This window comes from Callithrix jacchus, chromosome 14 (genome assembly GCF_049354715.1).
Source record: "Callithrix jacchus isolate 240 chromosome 14, calJac240_pri, whole genome shotgun sequence".
NCBI classification, from domain to species: Eukaryota; Metazoa; Chordata; class Mammalia; order Primates; family Cebidae; genus Callithrix; species Callithrix jacchus.
In genome coordinates, this window is record NC_133515.1 from 113,184,342 (window position 1) to 113,207,978 (window position 23,637).

General features: G+C 49.1%; 1 protein-coding gene across 50 annotated transcripts in view; it reads left to right on the plus strand.

Moving 5' to 3' along the window:
- MYT1L (myelin transcription factor 1 like) overlaps nt 1-23,637 on the plus strand; it is a 565,076-nt gene that overhangs the window by 433,487 nt on the left and 107,952 nt on the right. For all 50 annotated transcript variants that reach the window (XM_017964578.4, XM_078350034.1, XM_017964584.4 and 47 more), the window contains exons 12-15: nt 1,476-1,566; nt 3,436-3,543; nt 10,579-10,793; nt 22,027-22,277. In XM_017964578.4, coding sequence (XP_017820067.1) covers nt 1,476-1,566; nt 3,436-3,543; nt 10,579-10,793; nt 22,027-22,277 — 665 coding nt within the window. The remainder of the gene's footprint in view (nt 1-1,475; nt 1,567-3,435; nt 3,544-10,578; nt 10,794-22,026; nt 22,278-23,637) is intronic.

Below are 23,637 nucleotides of genomic sequence, written 5' to 3' on the forward strand. Positions count from 1 at the left end.
CCCATGTGCACCATCTCCACGGAAGACTCTATGTGAAAAGTTCACCATAAAAGGAAAGGTGCGGGGCAGGTGCATGTCAGCGGGAAGCATTTGTGTGCTGTTGCCACATGGTGGTGGGCAAATGGTCAAGAAGAAAGAATGAATGAAGTAGGCAGGTCCTTGTCCGGCAGGAAGGGGGACCGAGCAGATGATTCCTGGAGGTGTCCCTGAAGGGAGGAGAGGCACTTCTTCCTCTGAGACGGGAGGAAGGGGGCGAGGAACTGTGCTTGGACCCCCTCCAAAAGGACCCCTCCTGTGACACTCTCCAGCCAGGTCCTAGCACAAGCTGAGCCAAAGATGGACTCACTCTGATTGTTCATTTTGCTGAGGGCACTTGCTAGGCACCTCCCACATCCAGGACAAGGCAGGAGCTGCAGGAGTCATAACACTAACACCAAAGCAGACTCTGTTGGGGGATCTGCCCCACAGTGAGAACATAGGCTGGGGACTTGGGTCATAGCCTGGATGTGGGACCCGGTGCCCAGCAGACTGCAGGGGAAACAGAGAAGCTGCTCTAGAGAAGGAGGAAAAGTGTGGAAAATAGAGTTACATAACTAGGGCAGGCAGATCTGTTTTGAATAGGCCTCCCATGTCCACCTGGCCTCAGGTAAACCCTGCTGGCAGGGAAAGCCACCACCCATTCCCCTGGAGTTTGGAGACAGTGGGCTCAGAGGAAAAGGCATCATGCAGAAGGGGTCCGTGTGGGGGTGACTTCGTCCCTGCTGACCTACCCAGAACCCAGGGTAGTGGAGTGTTCACAGAGGACCAGAGGGGAAAGAAGATACAGATGACTGGGGTCCAACACCACTGCTGGGAGAGTTCACATCGCTCTCCCCTGCAACCGGCCGTAGCATCCTTGCACCACAAGGAGTGTCTGCGTGGCCTCTCCCACTTGTTAATTTCACAGGGTAAAAATGCAGAACGCTTATTATTCTAGCTCATTCTATTGAAAGAATAATAAAGCCCTTGATTCCTAAAGGAAGAGTGATTATTTCATTTTATTTAAAATTAAGGTTTGTGGTTCTCTCTTCATCTGCCCTCCACACATTCATAATGCTGTGTGTTTCCAAAGCACAGGCGTGTTTTTAACAGCCCCAGCCTCTGCTGCTCTATGGCTAATCAGTCCTCAGTGCTTATGCATAGGAGACATCTGGGAGTTTCTGGCTCCTCTAGCCCATGAGGCAGGAGTCCACTCTGTGTGCTCTGAACTCCCCGGCTCCTGGGTCCAGTGCCCCTGCTGTGCAGGGCCTTTAGCGTAGGGTCCAGTCAACCCTCTTTCTCCTCCCATGTGTGTTTTCCTGACCATGCCCATCACAAACGTTTGTAGGACTGTCTGTCCTGAGCGACCTGGCCTTTGTTAAATGACTGCATTCTTGTGTGTCCTGACCATGCCTCTGTTTTAATGCTGGCTGTTCTCTTTGCCTCTCCCCGTCAAGTCCTTGCCATGCATGAAAGTGTCCTCAAGTGCCCCACTCCAGGCTGCACGGGGCGCGGGCACGTCAACAGCAACAGGAACTCCCACCGAAGGTAAGTCATGCGTGCGGCACTGGTGTGGGAGGCCACGTTGGCCACTCTCCATGCCTCCTCCTTCCCAGGGAGGCTAACCATGCTCCCCACAGCGCTCCCCACGGGGCTCCCCACAGTGTTTTTAACACTCCCTACTGTGCTCCCCATGAAGTGCAGGCACCTCCACATGACGCACAAAAGCGGCAAATGCTCCCCAAGCTTGTGGTGTAAAGGGGATGATTTCAGTTGCCCCACCCTGCTTAGCATAATGGAGCATTGTATCAAGAGTGGAAACCGTGACCATTTACAATGACTGGAGGGGAGGAGGTCACGCCTTCTCTGTCCTCCGGGGTGTAGATGGGGCTGTCTTCCCGGGTATAGACAATGCTGTCCTCCAGGGTATAGATGATGCTGTCCTCTGGGGTAGAGATAGGGCTGTCCTCCAGGGTATAGACAGGCTGTCCTCCTCGGTGTAGGCGGGGCTGTCCCAGTACCCAGTGGACTGGACATGAGCAGGAATGCAGCAAGCCTGTACAGTGTGTAGCTTGGTGCGGCTGCCGTTGGAATTTTGCGGAAACCCCAGGTCATCAGTATGGACTTCTTCAGGACAACCTGCAGGTGTTTCGCAGGCTGGGTGGGAGAAATAGACGCTGGACTCCCGCTGTGAACAAGTATAGGCAGAATCACTCTTTTGTTTGTGAAAGATTTCAGTTCTCTTTTTCCGTCCTGTTCTGGCTTGATAGGAGCTACTCAGTTGCCCATGATATTCAGTTCTTATCCGATAACTTTCTTTCCAGAAGCGGAAAAGTAATTCTGTTCACGTTTGTCTTACAGTCTATGGTTTTATGAGTTCACATAAAATTATATCTAAAAGAAGGAAACTATCGTAAGCTTTACTCTAATTTGTGCTTGTCTGACCGGCAAACTTGGTTCTTTGTGTTAAATTCATAATGAATCAAATGACCACGTGCCCTCCAGAGATGTTGAGGTGTGTCATCTGCAGAGGCAGGAGGTGCTGGATGGTCTGGAGGGCTGTGTGCTGGGTGCTCTTCATGTGGTATCGGCAGCACCTGGGGACGTTCCTCCGTCAGACCTCAGCACAGGCGTATTTTTGGGATATGACACATATATGGGGTGAGCGTCTGTGCATATGAGTAGATATGCATGTGGACACCCACAGAGCAGACACGGTGATTTCATGTAAAATGAGCTTGAGCCCAAAACAGCCCATCTGGTGTCTCCTGCATCTAGACTAAGCCTGAACCGTTTGGCTCCAGCACACGTTACTGCCATCTGAGGAATCATTCTGGGGTCCTCACCACTTTCGTTTCCCTGCTCTTGGAGAACCCCGAAGGGCTAAAGCCAGACAGAGCCCCCCAGAGGCTATAGTCAAAGCATTTAGGAAATCGGCTCAGACAGACCACCCTAGAGGCCACGGTCCGTGGCATTTAGGAAATCAGCTTAGAGCTCCATCTTCTGGTAACAGCCTGGCATTGCCATTCTCGGACTTAAAAACTCACCCCACCCAAGCTGTTAGTTCTACATTTCCAGAAACGGTGAGCACCCAGAGTAGAATCTGTGTCTACAGTTTCCCCGTGGTGTCCTCCTGAATGCGCGGGAGCTGGCGTGCTCTCACTGGGAAGGACTGAACACACCTCACATGCAGCACTGCCACCGCCTTCTCTGCTGGAAACCTTGCAGAAAGCACGCACTAGGTCACGAGCACCTTCCCTCTCCCAGTCCACCCATCAGGATTGCCCTGGCCAGGTTTGGGAAGCCACCCCTCCCCCACCAGCTCCGCCCATGTCAGGGTCCTCATGCTAAGGGAGGTTTGGTGTGTTGTGAAGGCGTTTCAAGTGGGACTATTCAACCCGCTTTCTGTGATTGCAGCCTCTCCGGATGCCCGATCGCAGCAGCAGAGAAACTGGCCAAGGCGCAGGAGAAGCACCAGAGCTGCGACGTGTCCAAGTCCAGCCAGGCCTCGGACCGCGTGCTCAGGTACCAGCAGGAGGGCACCGCCTGTGAGCTCTCTCCACAGCCTGCCCCACACCTCGGAGCCCTGGGGACGTTCCTACAGCAGCTGGGACCAGGACCCGAGGGCGGGGCATGGTGGAAGCCAGCCCCTCGGCTAGGGACCCCTCACCCCAGGCCAGACTGTGTGAGGGTGAGGGTGTCTTTCTCCCCCTGGTCTCTGCGGACTCACTGTGGCGATTTACATGAGAGAATCTGAGGAAATCATTTCTGCATTTGTGTCTGGTCCTGATAGTCCAATGAGTCTGAGTGCCAGATGAAAGGGAAGCTTTGAAAATCAATAAGATGCCCAAAGTAATTCTCTCCTAATTTGGAGCAGAGGGCCTCACACCAACCTACAGGCTGGTGCTGATGCCAGAGGAATGAGCACCCCTCGCATACGTGTGGGAGCTCTCTCGTGCAAGGCCGGCAGAGGTTTTGTTACCCCGAAGGTCCTGAGATGTAGATGGGAGTAGGTGTTGTCCCCTCCATCTGGCAGGTGAGAAAACCCAGCGTGCAGAGAGGTTAAATAATCGGCCGAAATGTTACAACGGCCGACACCTTACAGATCATCCAGCTGAAACCACTGTTGTCTTTCAGTTTGGGAGGGTTCGCTCCCCGTTCACACAAGCCTTCTCTTTGTCTTTCACTTTCACATCTCTTCAAATTCTCATCCACATAAAAACTGTGACAATTGCCTATATCCTGCCTCTTCACCCAACGTCACACCAGAAACCCGCATCCTCGTCTCTAGGCAGTGATCTTAACTGTCATCTTCACACTGAGTATGTTCTGCTGTTTGGAGGAAGCCCCAGTGCCAAAACTAGGTTCTGGCTTTGAGGCATCTAGGCTGTTTTCTGCTTTTACTATTAAAGAGAGGCCATAATAAACTTTTTTTTCATATATACAGCACTTTGCCTCTGTTATTTCTTTGACTACTCAGAAGGCTGAGATGGGAGGATCACTGAAGCCCGGAGGCCAAGTCTGCAGTAAGCTGTGATTGCACCACTGCCCTCCAGCCTAGGTGACAGAGCGATACCCTGTCTCAAAAACATAAAAAAGGAAATTATTTCTTTGGGACCAATCACTTGAAGCAAATCATTGGGCAAGCAATATGAATTTTTTTTGTTCTTGAGTATTATTTTATAACATCCCAGGAAGCTTCTAACTTAGAGATTAAACTCCCTTCCTCCCTAAATAAAAAGGTTAAAACCTGTATAGGAAATTATGAATATTTATTTAAGCAAAAATAAGAAAACAAAACCCTGTATGACCCTACTATCCAGAGATAACTTCTCAATACACCGTGGCACAGGTGCATCTGCAGTCAGCTGCGTTTGGGGGTCCCAGCCCAAAGTGCCCCCTGAGGACCCATCGAAGGGAGCTGCCCCTTCAGGGTAATGCACCCATCTTCCAGACAGCAAGACCAAGTGCTGAACATGTCCTAGGGCACCCTCCCTCTGCCCACCAGCCCACAGCTAATTACTGGCAGCATGAAAACCACCCCACCCAATGAAACAAACCAACCCTGAGCGGGGTTAATCCAAGGAGAATATGAAAAATGGTCAGGAGAAATCTGTTACTGAGGGCTTTTATTGATTTTCCTGAGCCTACTTTGGCCAGACCCCTGAGAAACTGGAAGAACTCTTGTACTTGGCCCTTCCAGAAGGCACCAGGTGACAGCACTGTCCACCTATGGGCTTCTCTGCTCCCGGGGCCGCATGGAGTGAGGGTTTCAGGGAGAAGCTCACGGCAGCTGGAGCCCGCCGAGGCATGCGTGGAACTGTGAATACCACCCTGTCCAAACACAGCTTTCACTCTCATGTCCCAGCCTGAAGCCTTCTGCCTTGCTCTTGTGGCTTCCTAACTTAGCATCCCTGTCTCTGGATTGGTGCAAAGAGCAGCCCCACCAAATGCCAAGTGAGCAGAGGCTGGGAGTAACTACAGGACAGCTGCCAGCTGTTCTCCTTGCCTCTGGCTGGGGTGGGAGCCAGGCCAGGACAGGGCTTTTTACAGGAAGAAAGAGCCTCCTCTCTCACTGCAGCGTGAGGGCTCGGGCCAGCCCAGCAATGCGCATGACCAACCACAGCCATTCCTGGCTGTTCAGGGAGGCGCTGGGTGCTGGGCCGTGTACCAGCCCCGCATGAGGCTCCTGCCAGCTTTTCACCCCCACCCTCCAGGGGTTACCTGGCATACCAGGTGTGACACTTGGTGGTCAGGTCCCTGTCCCAGCACATCTGTATTCCCCAAAGGGTCTCCAGGTAGGGTGCTCATTCAGTGGAAAAGGAAGAAACAGAAAGGAAGAAACAGAAAGGAAGAAAAGAGAATGAAGTTAAACCTACAGTCACTTAACTTGTTATGATTTTTAAGTCTTTAAATAAATCATTCAATGAACAAGAGCCTGAGGCTTAAGCAGGTGCTTCCAATCCTGGCCAAGTCTATATCCTCATTTCCAGCTTGCAGCCTCTGTGAGGGCATGGCCTATGGCCCTCTAGCTGAAGCCTCTCCTCCCCTCCTCCCTCCGTCTGATCTGGTCCTGATCTTTTCAAGGCTTGGGGTCATGCTTCTCCCAGGCCCAAACCCCTTGGCCTTGCCCACCAGGTGAATAAGCAGGGCATATCCGGTTCTATCCCAGGCTGCCCAGCTCTTGCTATTCCGAGGGGTCTCCTGGCTTTTTTGCCTCCTTACCTTTGGACAATGAGTTTCTTTTCCTGGAATGCTTTCTCACCCCTCCCTGGATCTTAACCTTAAAAATCAATCTATTCAGTAAAAGGTTACTTCTGTATTACTTCAAACATCACCTTCTCCACTCAAATGCAATGAAATTTCATAGCTGGAAGCACCCTCCCTTCTCCAGAATTCTCGAAGCCTTTGGACTATTGAAACATGATCACCCACGGTCTTTTTTTTTTTTTTTTAATTAAAAAAAAATTTTAGAGACAGGGTCTCACTCTGTTGCCCAGGCTGGCATACAGTGGCACAATTATGGCTCACTGCAGCCTTGACCTCCTGGGCTCAAGCGATCCTCCCACCTCAGCCTCCTGAGTAGCTGGGACTATTGGCATGCACCACTGTGCCTGGCTAATTTTTTTTTTATGCACCTTCATATTGCCTGGAAAAAGGCTTCAAAACCAGTAGACAATTATTACTGCTTTTATTGATTCGAGAAGAAGTAAATAGGCTAAATTAATGAAATGAAAATAAATGTATTGGTGATTTGGTAAATAAATTGGATATTTAACCATTACTGTGCTGTTATAAAGATGGCACAGGCATGGCTCTCAGTGTGAAAGCTGACTTTCTTTTTTTTTAAAAAAAAATTCAGTTATCAAAACTTTGTAAGGGCACAAAAACCAATATAAATTTATGAAATAGCCTGGGGAGAAATGCCAAATGTGGGTGAAGGGGAGGAAGGCAGCAAAACACACTGCCATGTGTGTACCTGTGCAACTATCTTGCATGTTCTGCACATGGACCCCAAAACCTGAAATGCCATAAAAAAAATTAAAAAGAAATAAAGAAATGAGTAAAAAGAGTTGTCTTAATGGGCACTTAGTGGGTACCTGCTAAGTCACAGTTTATAACAGAACAAAATTAACACAAATTGGAAAATAGTTAAATAGCACAATATTCATTGATTTCAATATCACTCTGCTGTTAAAAACTGTTTTTAAAGCATGAGAAACAAAAAGGAAAATTAAATATCATGTAAAATGGAAATGTAAAATATGCAAAACAGTAACATTCTAACTATTTAAGTAAATATAAAATACATTAAGTTAATCATAAAAAGCACATCAAAACCTTAACAGTTTTTGTCTCTAGTAGAACTATAGGTAATTTTTTTTAAAACTAACTTTTGTATCTTCTAAATATTGTTTCAATGAATCATAAAAAAAGCAAAGCTTGCAGTGGTGCTGGTGGTGAGGGAATGGAGAGTTCCTGGTGGAGGGTCATGTTTCTCAGCCAGACAGGATGGATACAATTTGCAATCTATTCAACAACTAAAGAATCAATAATATTGTACCGTATATTTAAAAGTAAGAAGAAAGCAGATTTCAAGTGTCTTACCACAAAAACTGAGTGATGTGTATGTTAACTGTATGTTAATTTGCCCGATGTAATCATTTCACACTGTGTACAGATGTCAAAACATCACATTGTACTCTGCAATGTAATATAATTATGATGTTTATAAAAATCATAGTAAAAAATAATCAGCATATAAAATATTTTTAAAAGCAAAACTTAATCAAAAAGAGGCAAGACAGTAGTTTTAAACCTGTTATCTGCAAGGCAAGTGTAGCTGACCCTGGTGTACCTGAACAAATCACCTTTAGAAAGACAGCAAGGACTCACGAGGAAATATATTTATTCAGACACACAAGCAATACTAATAAGAAAACGAATCAAAACCCCTCAGATTTCCATCCCCAGGGAAAACCATCAGGATATTGTCTGCACATCCGTTGTTAGAGTTTCCTTCCTAAGCAGTACACATTTGTACCTGCTGGTATTATAATTTTATACATCGACTAAAATTTCCCACTTGTGCTAGAGGTACAGGCCGTAGTGGAAGATCTTACTGATACTAGTACTCAAGAAATAGAATCTTACTCGGAATGACTGTCCTCCTCCAGGCGTGGTGGCTCACGCCTGTAATCTCAGCACTCCGGGAGGCAGAGGCAGGCGGATCACCTGAGGCCAGGAGTTGGAGACCAGCCTGGCCAACATGGTGAAACCCCGTCTCTACTAAAAATACAAAGATTAGCTGAGTGTGGTGGCAGGAGCCTGTAATCCCAGCTACTTGGGAGGCTGAAGCAGGAGAATCACTCGAACCAGGGAGGCGGAGGTTGCAATGAGTGGAGATCACACCACTGCACTCCAGCCTGGGCAACAGAGCAAGATTTCGTCTCAAAGAAAAAAAAAAAAGATTGTCCTTCCTAGGCTGGCTATGAACCTAACACTAACACATGAATTCACCACCTTTTGTTTTTTCCTACTAAACTATCAACCTTCTTTGGGTCTTTATTCAGAATACATTTTATGTAGTTTAGAATGACAAAAATTCAACAGGAAACTCTCTGCCTTTAAAATTAAATATTTCGTTAGCTTTACAGTGTATAAAATAATGCTGATGTGGAAAGGTCTGTAAGTATTTTTTTGAAAATGGATCACTTGATGCCAGGAGTTCGAGACCAGCCTGACCAATTTGGCAAAACCCTGTTTCTACTAAAAATAAAACAAGTAGCCAGGAGTGGTGACTCATGACGTAATCCCAGCTGCTTGGGAGGCTAAGGCAGGAGAATTGCTTGAGAAGAATACAAAGATGTCAGATGATTAAGGATGTTAGGATTAAGAATGCATCTACGGCCAAGCGTGGTGGCTCACGCCTATAGTCCAAGCACTTATGGAGGCAGAGGTGGGCAGATCACCTGATGTCAGAAGTTCGAGACCAGCCTGGCCAACATGGTGAAACCCTGTCTCCACTAAAACTATTAAAAAATTAGCTGGGTGTGGTGGTGGGTGCCTGTAATCCCAGCTACTCAGGAAGCTCAGGCCAGAGAATCGCTTGAACCCGGGAGGTGGAGGTTGAAGTGAGCTGAGATAGCACCACTTTACTCCAGCATGGGAATCAAGACCAAGACCTGGTCTCAAAAGACAAAGATAATCTGTCTGTATCTGATTCTACAAAACCTGACTAGCTCCTCAGTGTTCAATCCATGAAGCCTCCAGCCCAGTGAGACCAAGGAGGTGTCATGGAGGAAGGACAGGACACGGGACCCTTAGTGCACTGTGGGACCCTGCCTGGCTGCGCCAAATAAAGACGTCAGTGGAAAACTGGTCAGATCCAAGCACAGCCTATAGGTTAGGAAAGAACGTCACGCTAATGTTGATCACCTGCTTTCGCTCCTGTCTTACGGTTATAAAGGTGGTCACATTGGCAGAAGTTGGTGGCAGAGCATGAAGAAAATCTCTGTACAACTTTTCTGCAAGTCTAAAATTATTTCAAATAAAAAGTCTAAAAATTTCACTTATGAGCTAGACAGATGAAGAGGTGGACCTCACACACACACACACACACACACACACACACACACACAGTGTCTATGAGTGAGCAACTACCCAGTGTCCTTCCTATTGAATATTCCAAAGACACTAAGAAATAGCTACCAGGTAAAAACATTGTATAGCCTAGTACTTGACAAGGCATCTTACCACCCAGTCTACCTCATTATCCACTTAGGTGCATTTGATCTGGTTCTGTGTCCCCAAGAGTATTTCTTTACTTCCTCTTCTTTATGTATGTATTTTTTTCTTTGTTTTTTTGAGATGGAGTCTTGCTCTGTTGTCAGGCTGGAGCACAGTGACACAATCTTGGCTCACCGCAACCTCCGCCTCCCAGGTTCAAGTGATTCTCCGGCCTCAGCCTCTTGAGTAACTGGGGTTACAGGAACCTGCCACCACGCCCGGCTTTTGTACTTTTAGTATAGATGGGGTTTCACTATGTTGGCCAAGCTGGTCTGAAACTCCTGACCTTGTGATTTGCCCGCCTCGGCCTCCCAAAGTGCTGGGATTACAGGCATGAGCCACCATGCCCGGCCCACTTCCTCTTATTTTTTAAGGGGATTTCTTACTGAGGCAATGTCTTTGTGTGTAATTCAGCAACTCTTTGTAACCACTGCAAAGAAACTTCACGACTGAGGTATCCCCATCCTGGTATCTCATGTCATCACCATGCCACCACCAGACCTCTTACAAGAAAGAAGGAAAGAGGGACATATTCAAACATTTTATTTCTTGTCTTTTTTGATTGCCCACGTTGACTTTTAGGCAGTTTATTTGGTGCTATGTAATTAAAACACACTTTGTCTTTTCTTCAGAAGATAAACAAGTTGTTGTAGTGAAAGGTTCTGATTCTTTAAGACATTTTTAAAAGTAAGACGTTCTAGTTTTAACGTGAAGCTCACCGTGTGCGAAGCTGCAGGAAAGCAAGCTACTGTGTGTTGTCTTTGCTTTCAGGCCCATGTGCTTTGTGAAGCAGCTGGAGATTCCTCAGTATGGCTACAGAAACAATGTCCCCACGACCACACCGCGTTCCAACCTGGCCAAGGAGCTCGAGAAATATTCCAAGACCTCGTTTGAATACAACAGTTACGACAACCATACTTATGGCAAGCGAGCCATAGCTCCCAAGGTGCAAACCAGGGATATATCCCCCAAAGGATATGATGATGGTAGGAGGTGCACACTCTTATACATGAGAGACACGTTGCCATTGCTGATGTTGTTGTTGTGTATATCAATGTCCTACAACTTAGCTGAGCGTTGCCGGTCACTCGAAGGGTACCCAGAGAGCACGGTGTTCCTAGCACAGCCCAGGAGCTGAAAGCCCCCCAGGCCCACACAGCTGTAGGTGAGCAAAGCCTCAGGGGAAGGAGGGAGAGGAGATGGTTTCCCCTCTGTAATTTCGAGACAGTGCACTCAGCTGCTCCTGGAGTATGCAGCGGGAGAAGCTACAGACTGGCTCATTCTGTTTTGTGGTCCTGGGAAGATAGTGCCCTTATCTTAATAGGCTTCCTTTAAATAAATGGCCTTAAGACAGACAGTGCTGGGGGAGCCAGCAGGTGGCCCTGGGCTCCTGGGAACTTTGAGGAGCTCTGTACCCATCTCCTCTGTGTTCTCAGCCTTGCATGCGCATGACACCCATCTGGGAGGGTGTTTTAAAAATCCTCATGCCCAACCTGCCCTCCAGATCAATGAAATCAGGACCCTGGGTGCTCCCTGCATGATGGCGTTTTTTAGAAGCTCGCCAGTGTCTCCCAGTACAGCCAGGGCTGCACTGTCGTCCTCCAGTGGCCTCCTGTCCCCCAGCCTCTTCTTAGCAAGCCCAGGACCTGGGTCCCCCTATAACTGGAAACGATGGAGAGAAGCAAGGCCTGGCCTTGGTGCTGCCGACATGGCTGTAGCTTTGCTCCTGGCTGGCTTGTGGCAGCAACAAAATAGAGCTCACACGACAGATGCAATGCCACGGGCTCCCCGGGAAATGGTGGCTCATGTTGGCTAGTGCTCATTTGAACCACCACCAAGAGTGTGAACTAGTTACCATTTCACTACAAAGTTAGTTGGTAAGTAGTTTTTCATTAGAGGGGAAGACTGTGCTTGTTTGATTTTATCTATTTCTCTAAACGTGTGTGCTTTAAATTCTAGGCTATAGAGATGTGTTGCCAAATTTTACCAATTGGGACTTGGGGTGTAAATGCTCTGATGATTTAGAAGTTTCAGGATGCTGTCTAGCACAGGGGAAGGAAATCACTTTTTTTAAAAGGTTATCAAACTTTTCTTTGAAAAAGATACTTAGGGCTGGGCTCAGTGGCTCACGCCTGTAATCCCAGCACTTTGGGAGGCTGAGGAAGGTGGATCACTTGAGCCAAGAGTTCCAGACCAGCCTGACCAACATGGCAAAACCCTGTTTCTACTAAAAATACAAAAATTAGCTGGGCATGGTGGCTCATACCTGTAATTCCAGCTTCTCGGAGGCTGAGGCACGAGAATCACTTCAACCTGGGAGGCAGAGGTTGAAGTGAGCTGAGATAGGGCACAACTACACTCCAGCCTGGGCGACAGAGCGAGGCTCTATATCAGAAACAAAGGAAAAGATACGTAGTTAAAATCACAGGACATGTACATGCCCAATATTTAAACTGAATGCTTGGGGAGTTCCGAAACCATTTTTATCATTCTACAGGAATTGCTGTACATCTATCTAAGCTACGGTATTTCCCGCTTCAATAGCAATTAATTCACACAGCGAATGAAATTCAGTATTTCTTTGATGTATCATGTATTGGTCAGAAACACAGACAAATGGGAAAAAAAGGAGTGACTATTGGGTGTAGCAGAAATAGTTCTATCGGTTTCAGGGTTCTTGTAACTGAAGACTGTTTCTATGATTTCCAGTTCCTGGGCATTTCACCGGGATCCGATCAGTTCTTTCATGAGATGCCCATTTTCACCTGATTCTGTTGTTCTTGTTCCGGGTGGTCTGATTTCTTTCTTTAGATTTATTGTTATGGTCAGACTCCAGCCTGAGAAGAAAGGGGACTTCTGGGTAACGTCGCGACCAGCAGAGCCGTCTTAGGTCACGGTGCCTTTAGCGGACCCGAACTCAAATCCTGAATACTGAGCGTATTCTCGGTGCCATCCTTAGGAGCCGGGTGCTGCTGGACACATTAGCCTTGTGCTCTGTGAGTTTCCTCGGGAGTAGAGAGGAAACGAGAGTGTCCTCTGCTGACCTCACGAGGCTGCCGTGAAGCTGAGCGGAGATGGGACGGTGTGAGGTGCGCTCTGTGTCTGTACCAGATGAGCCGTCACGTGTTAGTCACTGCCACTGACCGCCCGTGCTCAGTAGCGTCCCTGCTGTGGAGACTAAGGCTGAGCCATGCTTTACAGCTGAACCCCTAGAAACCAGGATTTATCGAGCAGACAGACTGAAAGCTTGATGTTAGGGCTTCAGGAAAACAGAGCAAAGGAAATGCCGCCTCTTACCACAATTTATTGAGAAAACAAGCCTACCCTCTGCTTATTTGTGTGCGTACAAATTTTAGCGATACAAGTATTATGTGGATATATTGTGTGGTGGTGAAGTCTGGGCTTTCAGTGACACTCTGTTTCCATTTCACTAGACTCATCTGACAGATTTTAAAAGCATCCTGGAAAGCGCCCACCAGGACAAAACTGGCTGGTAGGGCTGTTGAGGAAGCGTGATCCAAGGGGACCCATCCCCACACCTGGGCACCAGGCGGGAGATTCTGGTGCCCAGGTCACTGCCGTCTGCAGTGACCCTCCCATGTATCTCTGCCAAGACTTGCTTCAGAATTGAGTCATTGCTCCTAAAAAGAGGCAGAGAAATGGGCTTCTTGTAAGGGAGAAACGTACAGCTCTTAGCAACCACAGGTCAGGGCCATGGAGATACAGAATGAAATAGAACATAGTACCTTCTCTGCAGCCTTGGAGAATCATCCCTTAAATCACACCAGCTGTGATCAAACCACTCTCAAAACCTTCACTTCACCACCTGCATCCTTCCAGACACAGCACCAGTGCTTGCTGTCCACCTGCCGATCTGTGTCTGTCTATGTGTCTGTGTGTCTGCCTATCCCTCTGTCAGTCCATCATTCCTTCTCTCAGGACACACCTGAGAGAAGTGTGAAACACACACTGCCCAGGGAAGTGAGAGTGAACTTTACCCAAGCGGCAAACTTTAAATGAGATCATAGAGTTTGAGCAGAAATTATGCAAAGGTAGGGAAACACACAGGTTGGTGAGCATAGCCAGTGGTCTGGGAGGTCAAGACTGAGACCCACAAGAAGGAAGAACAGGGACAGCTGTCGGGGCTGCTGAGGAAGGGGTTTCACATTGTCTATAGAACATAGGAGTCCGTGCAGGGTTATGGAGGGGCTGAGGGGAGGAGGACTGAGCACCCACTCAGGCATCTGTGCCCTGCCCTCTCATGGGAACTCCAATCCAAGGCCTACCCAGCCTGTTTTGCATGGTGAGCTAAGAATAGCTTTGACATTTTTAAAGAATTGAAGAAAAACACAAATGACAAATAATATTTCCTGATATATAAAAACTATGTGAAATTCTGCTTCCATGCCATGCATAGAATGCCATTGGCACCTGGCTGCCCTCAGGGCTTGCTGGGCAGGCTGTGGTTGCTCCTACAGGGCAAAGCAGAGCTGAGTGGCCACAAAAATGATCTCATAGCTCCCAAAGCCTGAACATTTGCTACAAGATCCTCTCCAGAGAAAGTTGCCAACCTCTAACCTATGACATCTCCACCACTGCTGTGTCTCCAGGCAACACACCCCCACCCTTGGTGGCCTAAACCCATAAGGTCTCCATCCTGGAATCGGCTCTACCCATGCTCTCCTATTGGTCACCCTAGCTTCCCATGCTCTCCTATTGGTCACCCCAGCTCCCCATGCTCTCCTATTGGTCACCCTAGCTTCCCATGCTCTCCTATTGGTCACCCCAGCTCCCCATGCTCTCCTATTGGTCACCCCAGCTTCCCATGCCCTCCTATTGGTCACCCCAGCTCCCCATGCTCTCCTATTGGTCACCCCAGCTTCCCATGCCCTCCTATTGGTCACCCCATGCTCTCCTATTGGTCACCCCAGCTCCCCATGCTCTCCTATTGGTCACCCCAGCTCCCCATGCCCTCCTATTGGTCACCCCACCTTCCCATGCCCTCCTATTGGTCACGCCAGCTTCCCATGCTCTCCTATTGGTCACCCCCAGCTTCCCATGCCCTCCTATTGGTCACCCCCAGCTTCCCATGCCCTCCTATTGGTCACCCCAGCTTCCCATGCCCTCCTATTGGTCACCCCAGCTTCCCATGCCCACCTATTGGTCACCCCAGCTTCCCATGCTCTCCTGTTGGTCACCCCAGCTTCCCATGCCCTCCTGTTGGTCACCCCCAGCTTCCCATGCTTTCCTGTTGGTCACCCCCAGCTTCCCATGCCCTCCTGTTGGTCACCCCAGCTTCCCATGCCCTCCTGTTGGTCACCCCCAGCTTCCCATGCCCTCCTGTTGGTCACCCCCAGCTTCCCATGCCCTCCTGTTGGTCACCCCCAGCTTCCCATGCCCTCCTGTTGGTCACCCCCAGCTTCCCGTGCCCTCCTGTTGGTCACCCCCAGCTTCCCGTGCCCTCCTGTTGGTCACCCCAGCTTCCCGTGCCCTCCTGTTGGTCACCCCCAGCTTCCCATGCCCTCCTATTGGTCACCCCCAGCTTCCCATGCTCTCCTATTGGTTATCCCCAGCTTCCCAACCCTTGGCATTTAGACCTTTCCATCATCTTAATATTTCCTCTTCTCTGCCCGCTGCCCTCTTGGCCACACAGACCACTCTCCTGACTGCCAGGCAGCTGCAGGCTCAGCTTATCTCTCCTGCATGAACCCTCTGGAGTGCACCTCCCTGGCCCTCTGTCTCCAACCCTACCAAGTCCGCCTGCAGGGCTGCCCTTCTTCCCTCTGCCTGGCTGACTTCCTGCAGCCTCTCCACCTGAGCAGAGGCCACTCCCTGGCAAAGTTCTCTCCTCCTGCGGGCCCTTCCTACCACTTGCCAGCCCCCTGAGTCCATGGAGCTGGTGCCATACACTGCCATGTAGCGTGGCTGCATCCCACCCCTCGCGCACTGTCTGCCCAGAATGGCCTATCTTTCCATGGGCCACAGGCCAGGTCTGCAGATTTACTCCACCCTCTAAGACCAAGGCAGGGCAGGAGGTAGTAGCTGTGCCAAGGACACAGAGGAAAAGAGAACCTGAAACCAAGATCCTGATGCCCCTTGGACATCAGCTCAACTCCAGCAAGTAGAGCATGTGGCTTGTAGATGTCATCTCACAGGCTGGAAAGCTCCGTTCCTTCCCGTGTAAGATTGGACGTCCATATTTCAATTTACTTGAAACACTAGATGGAAGTGTGTAAAAACCATGAGATTCGGTGCCACAGATTAGGGACTGAATCAAGTTAGGTCTAAAGGCTACTGGGTCCCCGCTAGTGAAGAGGGCTTCATGATGGGCATCTTTTAAATGTATTCTTCTAAGGGCTACTGGGTCCCCGCTACTGAAGAGGGCTTCATGATGGGCATCTTTTAAATGCATTCTTCTAAGGGCTACTGGATCCCCACTAGTGAAGAGGGCTTCATGATGGGCATCTTTTAAATGCATTCTTCTTTGTCTTGTTTTCACAGCAATTCATATTGTGGAGACATGTTTATCTATTCTCTGCAAGAAACTGTGAATACATAAGGAAATGAACATTTCTAGGAGAATGAGGCATGCACATTTAGTAAGAATTTCACAAGCAGAGTAGGCAAATGGAAAGGTCCTCCCTGGAAGGTTTTGTATTTTGTTTTTGTTTTTTTTTTAACTTTTATGTAAATAGCTGTATTTAATCACACAAATCCTGTGTGCTTTTCCTTTTATCCTGCAGTAGAAAAGGTATTTTTAGGATGGTTTAAGACCCAGCGGCTGCTCCTGTCTCAACGTGGCTCTGGCATCTAGAGTTGAAGCCACCGCGTTGCTCATAACAGACAGTGGTGTCCTGGGCACCTGGAAGAACAATAATACATTCTCGCTGCTGATGGAGTGAAAAGCAATTTGATCAAAAATAGCTTTGGGCCTGGCGTGGTGGCTCACGCCTGTAATCCCAGCACTTTGGGAGGCCGAGGCAAGTGGATCACCTGAGGTCAGGAGTTTGAGACCAGCCTGGCCAACATGGTGAAACCAACCCCATGTCTACTAAAAATACAAAATTAGCCAGGCCTGGTGGTGAGTGCCTGTAATCCCAGCTACTCAGGAGGCTGAGGCAGGAGAATAACTTGAGCCTGAGAGGCTGAGATTGCAATGAGCCAAGATGGTGACACTACACTCCAGCCTGAGTGACAGAGTGAGACTCCATCTCAAAAAAAAAAAAAAGAAAAAAGTTTTTTTTTGGGGGGGGCAAAAGAAAAAGAAAGTGCATTGTGTCATTGTGAAACTGCTCTATGATCAGACCAAGCATCCTCCATGCTGGAAGAGGGGGACAGAGCACCCACAATCTGAGGCTCCTCAGCCTCAGGGGCACTGAGTTGCTCCTCAGTGCTCCTGCTGTCAGGGCACTGAGACAAACAAAGCTGAGTGTGGTCTGAGACATACTGGCATGAAGGGCTATGTTGATATTTTACAAATAGGGATAATTATTAGGACCGAAGACCTTCTTCCTGAGCAGTTTTAACTGTAGGCATTTTTATTTTTATTTTGTTTTAATTAAAATTTTTAATTCTTTTGTATTTAATAAATGATGCATGTGAAAGTAGATATTATGTTACCTTAGCTGCCCATTCTAATGAACTGAGTCAACAGGACATCAAAGAGCTCTTGACAGTGCATTCACCGACTAAACTTCTGCACCGTCACTTGGAATCTTCTAGATCCAGCATCTTATGAATTAAAATTCAGGAAAGCCAATGAATCATCATGTCCACATTTTATAACTTCAGGATAATTTAAGGTGATTCGAGTAAGAGAGAGGAAGAAATGCAGATTCGTTTTAGTTAAAAATTCTTTCAAGTAAAATGTTGTCAGAGGTAGCATTTTTCTTTTCTGTTTTGGCTTTTATTTTAGATACAGGAGGTACCTGTGCATGGCTGTTACGCAGGCCCAGGTAATGAACCCAGCACCCAGTGGGAGGAGGCAGTTCTGCAAGCCCCGCCCCTCTACAGTGTCCACAGTGTTGAATGCTCCCATGTTATGTCCATGTGTGCTCATGTTTATCCCCCACTCATAAGGGAGAACATGTGGTAGGAGGTTTTGTGTTCCTGCATTAATTCATTTAGGTTTATGGACTCCAGCTCCACCCATGTTACTGCAAATGACGTCATTTTGTTCTTTTTATGGCTGCATAGTATTACACAGTGTATATGTACCACATTTATCTAATCCACCATGATGGGCCCCTGGGTTGATTCTGTGTCTCTGCTGTTGTAAATAGCATGGCGATGAGCATGTGACCACACATGTCTCTCTGGCACAATGATCTACTTTTATCTGGGTATATCCCCAGTAATCGGATTGCTGGTCTAAGGGTAGCCCTGTTTTAAATTCTTTGAGAAAACTCCTAGCTACCGCCCAGTGGCTGAAATGATTTGCATTTCCACCAGGAATGTGTAAGTGTTCCCTTTCCTTTACAGCCTCTCCAGCATCTGGTGTTTTTTGGCTTTGGTAATAGCCGTCCAGACTGGCGGGAGATGCTGACTGGCTGTGTTTTTTGTTTGCCGTTCTCTGGTGATCAGTGATGCTGGGCATTTTGTCACATGGTTCTTGGCAACTTGTATGTCTTCTTTTGAGAAGTGTCTGTTCATGTTCCTCACCAATTTTTAAAGGATTATTTGTGGATTGCCTATTGATTTATTTGTTCCTTATAGATGTCAGATATTAAGCCTTTGTCAGCTGCACCGTTTGTGAATGTCTTACATTTACATCTTTAATCCATCTTAAGTTAATTTTTGTATACGGCAAAAGTTACAGCTCTAGTTTCATTCTTCTGCATGTGGCTCAGCAGTTATCCCAGCACCATTTCCCCATCACTTGCTCTCGTTGGCCTTGTCAAAGATCAAGTGGTTGTAGGCACGTGGCTTTATTTCTGAGTTCTCAGTTGTGTTCCATTGGCCTGTGTGCTGTTTTTACACCAGTACCAACCTGTTTTGGTGACTGTAGCCTTATAGTATACTTTGAGGTCAGGTAGAGTGTAACCTCTGGCTTTGTTCTTTTTGCTTAGGATTGCTTTGGCTATTTGGGGCTCTTTTTTGATTCCATAGCAATTTTAGAATCATTTTTTTTTGTGTGACTATGAAGAAATATGTTGGTAGTTTGATAGAAATAGAATTGCATCTGTAGATTGCTTTGGGCAATATAGCCATTTTAACAATACTGATTCTGCCAAGCCATGAGCATGGGACATTTCTCCATTTATCTGTGTCGTCTCTGATTTCTCTCAGCAGTGTTTTATGGTTCTCCTTGTGGAGATCATTCACCTCCTTGGTGAGTTGTGCTCCTAGGTATTTCATTTCATTTGTGGCTACTGTTAATAAGATTGCCTGCTTGACTGACTGTCAGCCTGGAGGTTATTGGTGTATAGAGACACTGGGGTAGCATTTTCTAATTGAAAAGATGCTGAACTCTCTCAGACAAACACATCCTTGATGGCAGTAGAGGCTCTTTGTGGACGTTGGGCAGCCTCAGTCTCCACATCTGTGAAGTGGGCATGTGGTAGCATCTTACAGGGTGGTGGAGGCCCAGATGGATGCAGTCCTGTTGGACGCTGTGAGCACAGTGTAGTGGGAGTCACTGTGAGAGGAGCTCGTGAGGAGAAGCCTCTGTCTGGGCATGAACGAGAGGTCTAGCCCTGCCTCTGCGCCCACACTCCTGTGGCCCCACCTCTGCGCCCACACTCCTGTGCAGCCCTCACCAGCGCTGAGCCCGGGTCGCCAGCTGACCTGCATCGGCTGCGGTTGTTTGTTGCAAAGACCTTGTGTTATTCCTTTCATTTTTTTTTTTTTTTTTTTAGGAATTGAAATTTCCTCATTTCAAAAGTATTAATTTTTTTATTTTTGTGGGTAATGGTTTTTTATTCCTAAACTAGTGGCTAGCCCTCACTAGTTAAAATGAAAGCCCATTATAAATGTTACTATTTCATTTGTCCTACAATTTTTCTACTATTTCTTAACAAAATTGTAAGTGATGTAGAATCACAAGCTTTAGATGGTATCCAGAGTGTCACAAACTGCAAACTGAAGGTTGCTCGGGGTGGCTCAGGGTGTGCACTGCACAGGGACTTTGGGGGTGCCCCGACGGCCTCTGCCGTGTCCCTCTGCTTGACTCCCTTGCAGCCCCACATGGTCTCCCTCAAAGGCCCTGGTGTGGGCCCTGCTCCAAACAGCAGCCACTGCCCACCCCACCCTGCACTGCTGGGCTCCCCAGAGGAGGGGTATTCCCAAAGGAGAGAAAAAGGAGGGGCACACTGACAGACTCTCAGACACGCTTCTTGGGGATAGCTGTGCCCACCAGCCATGGGACCACTCAGGGTGGCTTTGCTAATTCAGATTAGCAAAACACAGTCATAACATCTACAGGTTACCATTGTATTTTGTGGGTTGTGTGGGTGTGGATTTGAGCCTCTGGTTAATGCACAGGAATCTGAGCGTAAAACAGTACAACAGTCACTTGCTTGGGGAATCCTCTGTACCTTTGGGCAGAGGTTGAGAGGAGGATGGGGGGCCAACTCCCGCCTTGCGCACTGACCTCAGTGCTTCCTCTGCAGGGGCCTATGCGTTGCAGAATCACCGGTAACACACCTCCCCGGATGTTCTGAGAGCCTTCAGTCCAAACCCAAACCTGCGGTGGTGACCACTTCTTTTTTTCCTTTATCTGAATCCAGGGCAGTTTCTTAGCATTGCTCATAATGTTAGCAATGTGAGGAAGCTTTTTGCTTTCCTTAGCTTTGTTCTCTTCTTCCTCTGTGGGAAGGAGTCCCTGGGGAAGTCCGGCTCCAGGTTCAGAGCTGCTGCCAGTGGCACGGAAGACACCAAGGGAGCCATGACCTCCTGCAAGGTCTCTTTTTCCTTGTAGCAACAGACAAAACCATAGTTTCCATCAGAATTAGGCAGCTTTGCCGATTAGAGCCAGGACAGCCCTAAGCACCAGGAGAGCTCAGGCTGGAGTGTCTCTAGCCTATTGCCAGGTTTTCCCAGCCACACTCATGCCCATCCCCGGGAAGCAGACAGGGAGGGATCTCTTGGAGAAGCAGGTGCTTCCTAAAGGGAGGGGCTCACTGGCAGGGATTTAGGAAATAGGAGAGACCAGGTCCACCTCCGAGTCCTTCTTCACTCTGCTAGATTCCGACTGACGTGTCTGGACCCTGCACAAATGATGTTCTGTGACCTTAACTGGTAGAGACAATAATTAGTAAAGAAAGACCCATCGGGTAAACCCTAGACTGAAACGTTTTCTCATCCATGTGCTAAAGGAGATTTTTAACAGCTCTCACAAACAACCCTGGCCCTCAGTACCCGTTTGGCTGTGAGTGTGGTGGCTCAGAAAGGATGACTGGGCAGCAGAAATTGTGTCAGTGAGAGTGGGTGCAGGGAACAGAGGGCTTGTGGCTGTGAAAGGGGCAGCTGCATGTGTGCCCAGCGTGTCTGCCTGCCACCAAGGGGCCACTCTAAGTTTATTCTGAGCTACTTCTCTATGCCCATTTCCTACTTTCACTCCCAAGGCCTGTCTGGTCTACATGCCCAGCCAGAAACCCACTTCCAAAGCACTAGGTCCCCACAGGCCCAGCAGGTGGCCCCCTGGTCCCCTTGAATCCCTGTCACCTGCAGAGGACCCGGGGCCCCAGGTGGCTGTTGCAGCCACTCTGGCTGAAAGGAACATCCCAGCTCTTGATAGATGAGAGATTGTGGATCCAGGTCCTGTCACCAAAGGTGCTCATGAGCCCTCGAATGTCGGGGAGGAGCCCCACTCACTCTTAGGGCCTGGACAGGGATTTGACAGGGTGGAATGCCCAGTCAGTTCCCTACACCCTGTGGCTCCCGAAAGCTAGCCAGGCATGTGCCTGTCTTTCGAGGGACCAGGTGCTGGGTGCCAGGTGCGCCTTTCCAACAGGTTGGCGCGATCTCCTCCAGGGCCAACCCGGTTCTCTGCGTATTCAAATATACACAATGTAAAAAAAAAGAAGAAAGAAACGGAGGCAGAGGGTTTTGTTTTGTTTTGGTTTACTGTTGTTTGTTTTCCTTACGCATAAGCCCCGGCACCCCGAGGCCGTCCCACGCGGCTGTGTGTGTCCGAGGCCGGGCGGGCAGGCCCTGCCGCGTGCCGTGTGCCGTGGCCCTGCGGCCGGGGCCTGAGTCATCCCGTCCCTGTCTCCCCAGCGAAGCGGTACTGCAAGGACCCCAGCCCCAGCAGCAGCAGCAGCAGCAGCTACGCGCCCAGCAGCAGCAGCAACCTGAGCTGCGGCGGGGGCAGCAGCGCCAGCAGCACCTGCAGCAAGAGCAGCTTCGACTACACGCACGACATGGAGGCAGCGCACATGGCGGCCACCGCCATCCTCAACCTGTCCACGCGCTGCCGCGAGATGCCGCAGAACCTGAGCACCAAGCCGCAGGACCTGTGCGCCACACGGGTAGGCGGCCCGGGCGTGCGGGGGGCGGGGGGCCAAGGACCCACCCAGATGCGCAGCGCTGTTCCTGCAGCTTCGCATGGCGGCTGCCGCGACCTCCCAAACCGCTCTTCCCACGGTGAGCAATCGGCGCGGCTTCCCCTGCAGCGGCCTCGGCGGCCCGGGGTCCAGAGCGCATCCATGTTCTAAATCGGGCCCGCGGCCGGTCTCGCAGGTTGACCCGCGTCTACGGACCCTTCTCCCTGGGATCCAGTCATTCTGTAAACAGAGGGCACCACGGGGTCTTCCCGCGGCCTCCATTGACCCCACGGCGGTTGCAGAACCAAGGCTGGGTCTGCCGTGGGCTTTGCCCCGGGAAGCTGCGGTGGCACTGGTGGCAGGTGACACGTAGGGACCGTTTCGTGGCCCACGCTCCCCGTGGATTCCGGGGAGCTAGGGGAGCAGACATAAGCCTTCCACGCCGAAGGGGCGCGTGTTCACGGCCAGCGCGCGGTGGCTCAGCTTTCTCGGGGGTGCCTGAAATGCCCTGAAAGGCAGAGGGAAAGGGTCTGTTTTCACTTTCCAGTCAGTGGGCTCGTGGCTCCCGCTGGGCGGGAGAGCTCGTGGGATGCAGCTCGGGCCTGAGAGCAGCCGCCAAAGCCACCAGGCGGCCGAGAACCGGGAAGGTGGGCAGCCTCCGTCCTGCTGTCTGAGGGGTGCGGGGTGCGGGCATGTTCCCGCCTCTCCCATCAGCAAAGGGCTCCCAGCCAAGCAGCGCCTGGCCGTGCCCCTGGCTGTTCCTAGAAATACCTGTAGTTTTCGTGAAGAAAGGTCGGTCATCTTAATGTTTTGCAAATGTTTTTCTTCTAGCGGTATATTTGGTCTCAGATATTGGAGACGCGTCAGGGGCGTTCAGTTTCATGGTAATCGAGGCTGTCAAAATGCAAGGTTAGCATGGAAGAGATTCTGTGGCAACCAGAGAGAGACACCCCTTCCAAGTTTTTTGGTACTTTCTTAAAATTAAACTAAAACTGAGAGAATAAATGCAACATTGTGAAGCTTAAATTAGCATCGAAGCTTCAGATCAGAGCGCACTTTGACAAAGAGAGTTCAGGCAGAATGATGATACTGTGTAATTTATCAAGGTAGCAGCTCCAGGGACGGGGTCTCATTCCGAGCATCTTCCTTCTGCTGTAGCCTGGAGAGGAGAAGGAGGAGAGAGCTGTAGACCTCTGAGGATGCAGCAGCTTTCACACCAGCTCTGAAATCTAATTTTTGCTCAAGAGAGTGTCACTCTTTGAGGAGAAACATGCAGGATTGTTAGGGGTTGTTTTGATTTTTTTTTAACTTTCTGCCCATGGGTCCCTTCTTCTGACTCTCCTCC